The 12,870-nt window shown below is 41.5% G+C and overlaps 2 protein-coding genes and 1 long non-coding RNA gene across 4 annotated transcripts; 1 reads left to right on the top strand and 2 right to left on the bottom strand.

Moving 5' to 3' along the window:
* Positions 1-1,174: 1,174 nt before the first annotated feature.
* Positions 1,175-5,135, top strand: LOC117847287 (uncharacterized). Of its 2 annotated transcripts, none has more exons than XR_004638582.2 (2): positions 1,175-1,590; positions 4,764-5,135. It is a non-coding gene; the product is annotated as an uncharacterized lncRNA (long non-coding RNA). The 2 variants fall into 2 exon arrangements; XR_011897748.1 differs by lacking the exon at positions 1,175-1,590 and adding an exon at positions 3,938-4,075.
* On the bottom strand, positions 1,950-6,455 carry LOC117847286 (type IV inositol polyphosphate 5-phosphatase 3). Its single transcript, XM_034728465.2, has 8 exons — positions 6,247-6,455; positions 4,869-4,956; positions 4,520-4,624; positions 3,570-4,050; positions 3,014-3,201; positions 2,801-2,909; positions 2,589-2,731; positions 1,950-2,462 (listed from the first exon to the last, which is right to left on the bottom strand). The coding sequence occupies exons 1-8, from the start codon at positions 6,296-6,298 to the stop codon at positions 2,162-2,164; spliced, it is 1,467 nt and encodes a 488-aa protein (XP_034584356.1). The 5' UTR covers positions 6,299-6,455; the 3' UTR covers positions 1,950-2,161.
* Positions 6,456-8,352: 1,897 nt separating this feature from the next.
* Positions 8,353-10,867, bottom strand: LOC117847093 (uncharacterized). The gene is made up of 2 exons (XM_034728252.2): positions 10,614-10,867; positions 8,353-8,750 (listed from the first exon to the last, which is right to left on the bottom strand). The coding sequence occupies exons 1-2, from the start codon at positions 10,734-10,736 to the stop codon at positions 8,640-8,642; spliced, it is 234 nt and encodes a 77-aa protein (XP_034584143.1). The 5' UTR covers positions 10,737-10,867; the 3' UTR covers positions 8,353-8,639.
* Positions 10,868-12,870: the final 2,003 nt, after the last annotated feature.

Raw genomic sequence — 12,870 nt, 5'->3', positions numbered from 1 at the left:
TTTCATAGTATATCTATTTGGTGACATAAATCTTTATAATCCTCTCTATAATTTTAATCAAACATAAAATGATTTTGACTTTCCAAACTACAATTTAAAATGGAGGGAGTAAAATGATATGCACAATAGCTTTCACACCCAAGCAGGCAAGCAGGTTCAGGTCAATATTCAGTGATCACCACGGGGGCCAAACCGTCAAAGGCAAAGGCAGACAAGTAGTAGTGTCGAGTTGCTTGGATTTGAGTGAAAGTTGTCTCTCTTTTTTTTTTGCATTTGAACATATGTGAGCGGCTGGATTTTATTTTATTGTTTATTATTTTTAAACATATATCCATCTATCGTTGACGAGGTTAAAATATGGAATATGGTCACTAAAAAAAATTACATATGAAATATTCCCTATTTTGTTTGCACCAAGAATGAGGTTGCTTCTAACAGTTTATAACGGCTCTTCATGTCTGGTTGTCTGAAATATGATGAGATGCACCGCATTAGCTTTCATTTTTCGTAATCAGTTAGGCAGATCAGAAGGAATCTCGGAAATGGCAAATATTTTGCTTTCTTCAGCAAGCCAAGATACATCTCTTTCAGCAATCCTCTTGGCACGTTCCAAAATCATTGTCTTGAGCCACTATATGTTGTTGACTACTAGCATATGCATCTTTCTACATGAATTTTATGGTGGAAATGTTGCCTTGTCTTTAAAGATGCTATTGACTTAAGCTATATTATGTTAAGATGATAGAAAAGTTATAGTAGACTGAGATATTGAAGAAAGCAGCCTGCCTGTAAACCACATTTTATAACTGTGTCAAAAAAAATCTGACCATACACTTATCTGTCACGCACACCTACTAAATCCCTGGCCATGGCCTGTTTGCTGACCTTCCAATTGATTTGCAGGCGTTTCTGGAATCGGCATCAAGAATTGCCTAGTCGACATGAGCCCGCGTGTGAAATATTTAAATGCCATGGTCTCTTTGTCGTTGGCCATTATTTTGTATGAGCCGAACGACCCAAATTTGTATTTCTAATTCCATTTATATTTTCTAGTACTTCTGGTTTAAAATATTACTAGTTGTTTCGAACAGTGACATAACTGATCAAAAATTATTTAAATACTTTTTTGCGGAATTGATAAAATCAAAGGTGAATAGAGAATTACTTATGGACCGATGCTGGCATGCATGCTCTCCTACACAAAGCAAAGCATGGTCGTTTGCAAATTGCAGATCATGTTTCGGAAATAGGTATCGGTAGAGTTAATTTCCGCGGGCCACCTCGTCGGCGTTAAGATTTTCGTATCGGAGATAAGAGGAGAGAGAGAGACGGAGGCTTATAAGTCAGCTGAAAAGCTGAAACGGCTAATTTGTTGTGAGAGGAAAATACTATTTGGTGACTGATAAGCCGGCTAAATAAGTTGAAGCGGGAGGGAGGGAGAGGGCTCCCGTCGATGGAGATCGATGGGCTCCTCTGATTCTTGTGCGGGAGAGGAGAGACAAATTGTGGGGAGGAAAGAATCTGAGAAACATCGCTGTGTGTCATCCCAACCCGCCGCCGTTTAGCCGGAACTCCACATGGGTAGCAAAGGTGAGGGATCTGAAGCATCGTTGTCTGAAGCTCTGAATTTCCTTATAGCTTGCTTTTGTGTCAGTTTTGGGTAACTACTGTGACAATCAATGGTTGTGGATTCAATTTTGTTCAGTTCCTTTTTGTAATCCTGACAATTTTGTCTTGTTTAACTTTTACTTTCGGTCTAGTTGAATGTTCAGTAGTTCAAGAGCTGAGTTCTCTTGATCTAACTGATAAAACTGTAAAGGTAATGTTTCGTTAAGAACTAAGTACTCCAGCTTGAAGCTATGGAATAGATAACGAATAGATTCGCTATGAAGCACTAAACTAAAATAATTGGAGATTTCAGTACAATTTCACTATTTAAGTAAGAGGAGTAAAGAAAATAGGAGAGAAATTTTACTGTACGCAAGAACCTGGCGTATGAGTTTGATCGATCTTACATGAGTACTTATTCCAATTAATGGCATCACACTAGTAAGGACGCCATGGCTTAATAAGGGTCTTATTCATGGTCTCATGGGCATAGCTTTCAATCTCCCACAATGAATGATGTTCTTGGTCAAATAAGAAATGAAACTGAACCTTCTCACTCAGATTCTGAAATCTGGCATTGGCATTGCATTGACACCACCTTGGATGGAACTTGAGCTAGGAAATTGCCTGACTCACGGTTCAATGGTTGTAGAAGTGCTTCCTTCCCCAGTAATAGGTGATCATCAACTTCTGTATTGGTGAATGTTAGAGCTCTCTCAAACTTCCTATGGACAAAAACTTCAACATCTGCCATGTAGACTGCAGTCACAGGACGATGATCCGAAAACGTGAGCTCCGCCCTCTTGTACGAAAGTAACCTGATTCCCTTCCCGTATGAGAGAATGCGGTCACACCTACACAAGTATATGAAAGTGTTTGCTTATTCTTGACATATCTTCAGTTCTGATCTCTAGAACGATTGGAACAACTAGAATGAATCTTATACAAAGCAAAAGGCGGAGCTTAGAAGGGAAGCATACCATGCAGGTGTTCTTCTCCCAGATTTTGTCGCATCACTTACATATTTTTCTGAGTTAAACTCGTATTTATATGTTGGGGGAAAGCTGATAACTCCTTCAACCCAACCATCGAATGTGCTTCCTTTCCCTAGTTCTTTTTTCAGCTGTCAGAGGAGAAGCGTCAGCTGGAAATTCTGTGGAAGTAAATTAAATGTATTAGGGCATCAAATTACCTGATCCTTCTCAAGCAATCCATCCCAGTCCTGTTTGGAGATAAGTTCATGTGTCCTTTCATATGAAAAGTTGAGTCGATAGTTGAGATCCCCTAGCCATATAATCCTTCTGAAAAATTTAAGGGCATATATCAATATAAAAGTCATGGAAGTGGCTGATTCCATGCAATATTGGAGCATAGCACAAAGTGTTCAAGACACAGATTAACTCACTCATGGCCATGTATTCTCTGGGGCACACCTACTATGTGAACTGGGTTATCAAACACTGTTCTTCTTTGGATTTCCTCAACATTTCCATTTCTCTTTAGTTCATCACCATTTTTTTCACCAGCGGCCAAGTGGCAACATACAAAGCAAAAATGAGTTTCATGTATAGACATGCTTACTGATATTGATCCCTGAAGCATATTGAAGGAACAAATGTGAGTATGTGCTGTATTTACACAACAAACAAGTATAGACATGATGAATACAATAGTAACCATATACTTCTCAAAAATTAAGGAAATAAATTATTAAAATGATAATTGTTTATTGTAAAAAGTAGCTGTACTGGTCTTTTTCACTAGTCTTGAAAGTATGGTAGTACCCAAAACATGCATTTTCAAACTCCAGTTCTCAGGAGAAATATTTAAAATTATCATTGAATCCAGACAATGGCTATCATTTAACATGGCAAGCAACATTCTAAATTCCAAGTATGATACAGGTATTATTAAAAAGCTGCATGATAATAAAGAAAAAAATCATGAAATTTCACACTTGCCTTGTTACCAATAAAACCTCTTGTACCTACACCTACAATTGATACTCTTACATTTTGAATGTACTTCTGCAGGCTTCTCCGAACCCATACTGAGAGAAATACCCCTACCATTTGCTTGCTTATTAGCCGTACATACTGTGGTCTTTTACTTTTAACTCTATTATCAATGCTGACATCACAGGCTAAATCCAATGGCTGAAGATAGCGAGCTGAAATAGATGATTTTGCACTGTCCCACAGATGAAGTTCCCCATCACTATCATTGCTGGATTCACTAAGCAGTCCATTCTCCATTGCAAGAACATAATCTGACAGTTTAAACCTTGCTGACGAAGGATAGTCACTATGGCATTTAAACTTCGATTCATCTGGACACTTCTTATTCAAAGTTTCATGGATGATATGCTCCCATGCTGCAACTGGACGAGTATCTTCAGTGCCAATCATATACCCGACTTCTAGTGGAATAATCTCTTGAAATCTGAAAGATGACAGTAGTTTTCATGGTAAATGAAATTCTTTCTTTTAAAAAATACTACCTCCAGTCACTTTTTATATGATGTTTCAGACAACAAATTAAAGATACATGCAAGCCAAACTTGTCTGAAACGACATGTAAATCTGACAGAAGGGAGTAGCACGTGGTCGTACAAAATTTGAATTTGCTTGCTTAAGTAGATACCTGTCACCTTTAAGATACTAAAAAGCTGCATGTGACGGTAAAATAATTTTTAAATATAACAAGTTCCCAGTTCATGTTTCCCAAACTATTTTAGCAGTTCCCCAAATTGGAATTGGTACACCAAATTGTGGTATCATTTGGTGCAAATTTGGCACATATTATTTATCTTGCAAAATATGAAGAAAAAAATTACCATGGGTTTGGCCCACCTAAGTCGGAAAGATTTTTTCCTAAAATTGAATCGAAAGATTTTTTAGTGAAAAAATACCCTAGAACATAAATATCAGCTGGCTCATCTGTATCCAACCATTCTTGAATATCCAAGTCACCGGGTGGGCATATGCTTCCAACATTCCATGTTCCTGCGCAGATCCTGTCGATTGAAAGCTGCAGTTTAGATGAAAGAACATCACTCCAAATTACAAACTAGCATGATTTGTTTGTTTCAGCCTAGTAGCAATTAAGTTTGATTATTTGTTACTATCTAACGTGATATGTTATCTCTGTATCAGGAAATGAGCAGCAGGAATACTGTTTTGCCGAAGAACTACTGAGGGAAGAAATATTGTCAAAGACATAACTGAACCCAAAGAAATGCAGGATCTGTATGGCTATACCTGAGCTCTCTAACATCAATATACTGAGCACGAAGGATCTCCGATTTCTGCCTTCTAAGCCTGTTCGGTGCAGTCCTCGTTTGACCATCTGCGAGGCAAAGTAGATAAGTAGATTGCATCAGCATACAGAACGACAAGCCAATCTCAGAACTTTAATCGAGCAGGTCTCTGTTGAATAATGTACGTGCGCTAGGGAAGATTTCTGAGTGAAACAAAGCAAACACTGAAAGTCATTTGTGTTCATGCTCATTTACCATCTTTTGCTCTTCCAATTATCGTCGTTCAAGAATCGTTCGAAATGTTTATGTAGTGTGCATTCAGAAATCTAGAAGCATATAATTTTTTGCAAGAAGAGCAGCTGAAGAAGTTCTTACGCCTAGACCGACAGAGTAGAAACTCTTTTCCTTGTGAACTTCAGAGCATAAAATGGATAATTCCTTCTGAAGTTCAGAGAGGTTACCATAAGTCTATTATGGACGGTCCAAAGTCCATGCTATACTGAATATAATGTACGGCACTCGTAGCGCCAGAACAAAGAACGACGAGAAGAATAAACAGTAAAGCCCTAACAAAGCAATTGAATGAGAACTCAAATCTCTATTTCAAATCTCTATTCTCTTTGACAGGAGATTTTGAAGCTCAACGTGTCTACCGTTTCACCACATCTTAGAAGTAAATCATACTCTCTCCGTCCCAAATTACTATTCATTTTGACTTTTCTAGATACAAATATTTTGCTATTCATTTTGACTTTTCTAGATACATATATTTTGCTATGCACATAGATATATGCTATGTCTAGATACCTAGTAAAAGCTATGTATCTAGAAAAGGTAAAATGAATAGTAATTTGGGATGGGGATATGGCAGGAGTTGTTTTCAAGATCTTTCGAAAAGTGGATTAAATAGAGGACGATAAAAGGGAATCCCATTCTACAGGATCCAAAAGAGTCGTGGCCATCTCTAGTAATAATCTTTCGCCAAAAAAAAAACTCTAGTAATAATGACAGATTGCTCAAGAAGATCAGGGATGCTTTGAACTCATGTGTACTGAAAAAACTGGCCTTGGGTCCCGTTGGTGCATAACGGACCGGGGTTATATTGCCCTGGAACTCTAAAAAAAGATTACTCGAGAAGCAAGACGAGATTTTTCTAATCTTCTTGTAGAAAAAATGGGAGTCAAGGCACCATAGTCCAAACAGCTAGCTAGCTGACATGCAATGCAACAGCTTTCGCGGCAATATAGCGTTCGCTGTCTCCTCTCGTTTTGCTTCAGACAAGACAAGATCCAAGCTTTGAGTAAACGGATCAAAGCTTCGTCCGCGCATATGAAAGGAAGAGAAGGGAAGAGGAGAACTGGAGAAGGGCAAGAAGAAACCTTCGTGGTCGGCCATGCGCGGCGTCCGCGGGGAACCTGGCGGGGTGGCCATGGCTGCCTCTGGACGGTCTTGGCGAGGTTGGAGCAATGGCCGCGACGCGCTGAGGAGAGGGATCGGAGGAGGAAGAGGACGCGCAAGACGGCTGCAGTGGCCCGCCAAAACAAACGACACGAGCAAGGGTGTGAATGGTTATGATGGCCGCTCTGGGGCTCGACCCCTTTTATGAGCAAAACTAGCTCGGCTGGTTTAGTTATTGACAAGGAGGTAGGGGGTGGGGGTGGGGGTGGGGCCGGGGCATTCCATGAGACCTGCTATCAAGCAAGCAAGCGCTCTGCCCAAACTCCAAACTAATTGGATTACGCATTTAGGCTATCTTATACTAGATCATTTACTTGAAAATTCTACTATGGGTATGACATTTTTTTTCCCTGGAGAACTGATTATATATATGTGGTAGATATATGTATGCTAGTGAATTTCTGCGATCAAGCTCGACATGCCATTATGCACAATCTTTTATCGATCCACATCGCTAAGCACGCTCCCATGATTCCATCATGGTCAGCTAATAGGCCACAGCACCAATAATTTCCTGGATTTTAGCACGCATGTGGTCTACTATGAGATTACCATATCCATTTTCAGGGTCGCATAACACCTCTTGGACTCTTGGTATGATTGAGAGTCCTAACGTTATCTTGTGTGCTTAGTGTATGCTGTTGGGTATTATTGCCGGCATTTTTTAACTTCAATTATAGTCGAAATGCTGCCAAAATGTGTTTTCAGCTTTATTGTCTTCACACATGGTAGGCATCTGATCTGATAATGGCAGTAGCTAATGTTCATGTTATTTTAAGACGATAAATAGTGATAGGTTGGATCTTGAAGAAAACTGCCGACTTGTAAACCACAAATTTTTCAATCGTAGCTCTAACTAAAATTTGCCGGCTTGCAATTCCTTCCTGTGAACTCCCTGCACAGTCGTCTTGGACAAGGACGCCTACTAGATATCTAGGTAGGACTCATGTAGACATGTAGTCATGTAGCACGTGAGAGCAGGAACAGATTATACGACAATACCATGCCCATTTTTTCAGAATGCAATGGTCCAGACGACTAAGCACATCCCCAATGTCAATACCAGTCGCCTAATGCCCTGAGACAAATGCTGCCTTTATTTTATCCACATCTATGCAGCTTTTGTTATTGTTATCAAGATCCTTATTCAGAATCATATCGCGTTACAGCTAACCACCGTAGGCATCCAAGGTTCAGAGTGTACATCATTGAGATTTGCCAGAGAGCTCAGGATTTGGCCCTAACATGTTTTCCCCTGCAAGGCCCTAACATATTTTCCTTCAGCTCGGTCCATGCCTTGCAGCTTAGATTACTCCTGGTGTGGTTGAGAGACCAAATCATTGCCTCGTGCTTGAAATATGGTGTTGAATAACAGGCGTTTGGCCTGCCATGATGCGCTTAGTCAATGATGGTGACGCTGAGTTTGGAGATGGTGCGGAACTGATAATGACATTAATGATGCTGTTTTTAAAATGTAGGGTAGTCTGAGATCATGAAGATAGCAGCCTGCATAATGTGAACCACATTTTTGTCATTGTGACAAAACCTGATGTTATTCACTTAATCATCACCAGGCACCTACCAAATCCATGCCATGGCCCTCCTGTGTGAAACTAGCGATCCGACTTGCCCGCTGCGTTCAGGAAAATACTAGGCCGCTCCACTTTTGGGTTCAAAAAACAAATAACACCTAAAAGGGTTGGGACATTGAAATATACATCCTACCTAGCAGCTTCACGACGCGACCATGTCCCATGAAAAGTACGCGGCCGATACAAAACGTGGTGATCGCATTGTCTACAGTTAAATGAAGCCTCAATAATCCATAGTTCCAAGGTTTTGCTACCTTAGGAGCTAATTTTTAGCCGACTAAAATTTAGCCCCTAAATCCAAACAGGACCATGCATTCCAGGCCATTGCGTAAAAGAACACAACACCAGGACACTGCATAAAGAACACAACACAGGACGTGTGCCTATTGCCGTACAACAAGCAAGGGCCAGTAAAACTGAGACACGGTCAGACGATGCGGCAAAATCCATTTCTCAAATTGGTGTTGGGTTTACGACCATCCCGTGCACGTTCAGTATGCCTCAGCATTTCAGCAATCAGAGTTCTGATGTTCATGTGCTTCTCTGACATGAAACACGAACAGAATGTACAGGAGAATCTCAGCCTCAGACAATTGCGATACAAAAGAAGCATCCTAGATTATTTTGTTGTCGGTCAAGCCCTCTTGCTTTCAAAGAAAAAGATTACTGGGGTAAAGAAAACAGAAGTAAACCATCCACGCTCAAGCCTCATATTGAACAGACTAATCAGATGAATCCGGAGCAGCCCCAGTGCTCTGCTGACCTTCCAAAGCCGCAAGTCGCTTTTCAAGGGCTTTGTAGCGAGCGTCAGTAGAGTCTTGGAGACCTTTTACCTGAGGATGTGAATTGCAAAAGGTCAGATGCCTTTTTGCTTAAACACAGAATCATACAGTACAGAGAGGAAATTAACATTGGCAGAAAGTTTTCGCCGCCAGAACAGGATATGAAATATAGCTATGCAGAACTTAATATTACAGCTAAGACATCGATTGGTCTGCCTGAGAGACTCGTGTAATGTGAAAAGGTAAATAGTATCTTAGTATCTATGAATTTGTGGGAAGCCTTCGGCAGAGACCCAGAAAGGAATTTGATAGTGCAGAAAAGTTTGCAACTGTAGAAGGATTTGAGCTACAGATAAAGAAACCTCAATCTTTCAGCTCAAGCAAGAAAAGTCTTCTTGAGAGACTAGTGTAACATCAAAAGATAATTGTCACTGCTTGTGCAAAACTATAAAACCATGCGACAGGTTCCTCTAATCGCACATAGTTCAACAATTTCCCTGGTCTTCTCTACACAACTCCACTCATTTTTTGTGAATTGTCACATTTTCGTTGATGTGTTATGTATCTGGTTTTGAGCCTCAGAAATGCGTTTCTGAGGTCCACAAAATTTTTTCGAGGTTTTTTCTGCATAACTCCACTCATTCTTTGAGTTATCACTTATCACATTGCCATGAATGCTTAATGAATGCATCAAGTTTTGAGCCTCAGAAACAGGGTAAGATCTGAAGTTCAAAAAAAATCATACTTATGTGTTACGTTCATTCTAAACGAAAAAAAAGCAGTACATATTTTGCAAAATACATACAGGAACATATGGATGGAAGTCATGAAACTGAAAACCATAAAAATGTGCTGCACTGATGAATAACAATGCCTATGTCTATACGTATGCTTACATGTAGAAAACAGATTTTGATTCAGCTCTAATCCTGCCACACGATTGAATTTTAACACTAAGTGCTAGCTTAAAATTCACAATCACTTCCGCAGTTCCACTAGTTTAGAACACTAACATGAACATTCCGTGTCTGTAAGGTTTGCAAACACATTTTCAGTCTCAAAATGAACATAAACTCAACAAGGACTATGGGTGGTAAAATAGTTCTGTATCAAAACATATCCATTCATCCGGATTCCAGAATCTAATGTTAAAGAGCCAGACAACACTCCTACATGGAAATTTGACCAAGAAAGAGTTTGTTTGCGTCTGTCCACAGGCACTTCCAGAAGCCAATTACTGGTAAGAGCAATATGTTCCAATGTCCCAGGATAGTACATAACAAGAAACAATTAACACAAAACTGTGAAACTGAGTAAGGAACTGACAAGAAAAAACTTCAATTTGCATACCACATCATATATGCAGTGATGGAACTGCAACCAAGGATTTCACAAGCGCATTGCTAGTTGCATTTTTTAGATATTGTACAGAACGTAAATCAAACAAATTAATACAAGACTTCAATTGGAGGTGACAGGTTCATGGCAATCCCAAATGTACCCCCAAATAGTCAGGAAACAATACAGTTCAGGCCCTACGTGCAAGCATCTGATATCTCAACGAACCAATTTTGCCAACCCCATTTCCACTGATCTAGATATGACAAGCAAATGATCTAGATAGAAATGCTATCCCCAACCTTGCATCAAGCAATCGACACTGGCATTCTCCAGGGAAAAGGAACATATCCATATGAACGCTCACTGGGTCATCAAACAAGACGCATAAGAATGACGGTTTTGGCACAGTCACGACGAGGGTTTACCCCCGATCCCCATTCCTCCACGCAACATGCCGATGCGCTTCAGGCATTACTACTCGAGAACCACCACCACCGAGGGCACCAGTACCAACACGCGCGCAATAATCTAAGATCCGAGCCCAAGCGAGGAGAAAGGGGGTGGAGGGCATACCTTGAGGGCCATGGAGTCGTGGGCGAGCTTGTAGTCCTTGTAGAGGAAGTAGCCCCCGCCCGCGGCGGCGGCCGCCGCGCCGGCGAAGAAGGAGGCCAGCCTCACCCGCAGCATGAACCCCATCCGGCACCGGCCCTAGCAACCTCCGCCGCCTCCTCGCTGGCTTGCTCGTTCGGCTCCCTCCCTTCCGCCGGTCGGGGATGGGGATGCGGATGCGAAGGCTTCGTGCTTGTGCCTGCGGGTGCGGGGGGTTCTCCTCGACCTAGACGCAAGTCTTTGGGACCTGCTGCTGGGTCCCGCATGTCAGTGACGTTGCGTATGGGTACAATTCATTCTACAATTGTGTCCGTCTCAAATTTGAAATAAAAAAGAAAAATTGCTTCTTTTTTCTGTTATTCCAAGAAGTATGAGTAGGAATTTTACGTTTCTACAATGGTTATAGTCTGAATTATACTGACACAAGGGAAGTACATTGGTGTCGTCTAATAGGCAGCCTCATGCATTGACACGTAATCTTGAGACGATTCAACAGGCAACCCGTACAATGGGTTGTCCTATAAGTCATCTGGTAGTGGTATATAATTCCTTAATTTGTGCATAAGAAAAATAAAATATTATGAGTTGCATGGTAACAATAACTCGTACAATGGTTTTAAGTTGTCTTGTAGTCCTACAATTTAGCTCATGAGGTGGTTGTTTCGCGAAGCAACGACCTCTTTCTCTCTCCTCGCTCTCTCTCATCCACATCATCAAAAATTCTACGTGGCACTGCATGAGATGACCTATCAGACCGTTGACGTGTAGCAATGTACTTGCCCTAAGGGAAGGAAAAAATATGGGTAAAGTCTAAAACAATCAGTAATGACTTCGTAACAGCCGGTCGTATTTTGTTCCGGGGAATGGCCGGTCATGGGCCTGTTCGCTTCAGCTTATTCAGCCGGCTTATCAGCCACCAAACAGTATTTTTCTCTCACGATAAATCAGCCGTTTCGACTTTTCAGCCGGCTTATAAGCTGCGAACAGGCCCTATCCATCGTCCATCTAGCCACGTACGATCACAAGCATCGCTGGTATTTTGGGTTCTGCCTCTCGTCTCACAAACTGATCCACAGCTGGGGTCCACGCCCCCCCTCCCCACGGCACCTGCCTCTACCACCAGTCAACCGACATCGCCGGAGCCACCTTTACAAAAGAAGAGCCAGCATGAATATAGTTAAACTTCTTGTTGGATAGTATTTAATTTCCTACCGAATATAGCTAAATTGCTGGTAATGAACTTCATTACTGCCTAATGAAGTTCAATAACTAATCAGATGCACCTGGAGTATGCAACTATAATCCCTGATACCCTGACTAATTCTTGATACCTGAACCTCATAAGATATTTTTTTTAAAAAAAATGTAAGGTTAGGGTATCACGAATGGCACAATCAAGGTAAAATCCTTGCTAAAAGTCACACTTTACTTCAGTCCTTATGTCATACAGCTTAATATGCGACCTCAATCCTAGTGATAGCACTGGTGCTCTCTAAATTTTCAGATTTTAAAAGTCCGTTATGTAAGTACAAAAATTCATAGGCTAAGGGCAAGTATATTGCTACACGTAGGCAGTCTCGTAGGTTGTCTCATGCAAAACCACGTAGAATTTTTACTGATGTGGAGGAGAGAGACAAAGAAGAGAGAGAAAAGTCGTTGTCTTGGGAAACACGCTCATTGACAAAGTTTTTGCTCGCTGGGACGACCTGGACACCATTGTACGCCACGTCGTTGCAAGGGAAGCCGATTTTTTCTCCTCATCGGATCTCCTACACGATTTCCTCTTCCCTGCGCTAATCCTTCTTCCATCCGCGCGCAAAATCGATTTCGTAGCGTGAAGCCGCAAGCCATTTTTTCTGTTGTTCATTCTTGGCTTATCGATCTGCTGCCTCTCCCTAACATATAAAAAGAATCATCTGAATCTCCTCCTTTGCTCTCAACCCACATCATCCCTCTCCAGCTCTCTGACGCCCCAGGCCACGACGCTGCCAACGGTGACTGGTGAGGTATGGTGCTGTCGATGCCTGCTACTCCAAATGGTGCGCGTCCCCAACGGTCAAACCCAGCACACACCTCGTCATCCCTGCCCGCGAGCATGCCTCTTCAAGCAAAGAGGGCTGAAGCACCCCAGGGGGCATCTCCATCACCGGCACAAGCATCGAAGGCAACTCCAGGTTCAATTGCCACTAACCCTACATGGTTGTCCATGCCTCCCGCCTTT

This window comes from Setaria viridis, chromosome 3 (genome assembly GCF_005286985.2).
Source record: "Setaria viridis chromosome 3, Setaria_viridis_v4.0, whole genome shotgun sequence".
In the NCBI taxonomy this organism is placed as follows: domain Eukaryota; kingdom Viridiplantae; phylum Streptophyta; class Magnoliopsida; order Poales; family Poaceae; genus Setaria; species Setaria viridis.
The sequence above is the reverse complement of the archived record's forward strand: the minus strand, read 5'-3'. Positions and strand labels throughout refer to the sequence as shown.

What these genes read in the sequence shown, in the direction of transcription:
- LOC117847286 (XM_034728465.2), bottom strand. Translation starts at nt 6,298, where the DNA reads ATGGCCACCCCGCCAGGTTCCCCGCGGACGCCGCGCATGGCCGACCAC. An exon ending in GCGCATGGCCGACCACGAAG is followed by an intron (nt 4,957 to 6,246) that starts GTTTCTTCTTGC and finishes TTTGCCTCGCAG; the next exon opens with ATGGTCAAACGAGGACTGCA. An exon ending in CAGAGAATACATGGCCATGA is followed by an intron (nt 2,910 to 3,013) that starts GTGAGTTAATCT and finishes TAAATTTTTCAG; the next exon opens with AAGGATTATATGGCTAGGGG.
- LOC117847093 (XM_034728252.2), bottom strand. Translation starts at nt 10,736, where the DNA reads ATGGGGTTCATGCTGCGGGTGAGGCTGGCCTCCTTCTTCGCCGGCGCG. An exon ending in ACGACTCCATGGCCCTCAAG is followed by an intron (nt 8,751 to 10,613) that starts GTATGCCCTCCA and finishes TCACATCCTCAG; the next exon opens with GTAAAAGGTCTCCAAGACTC.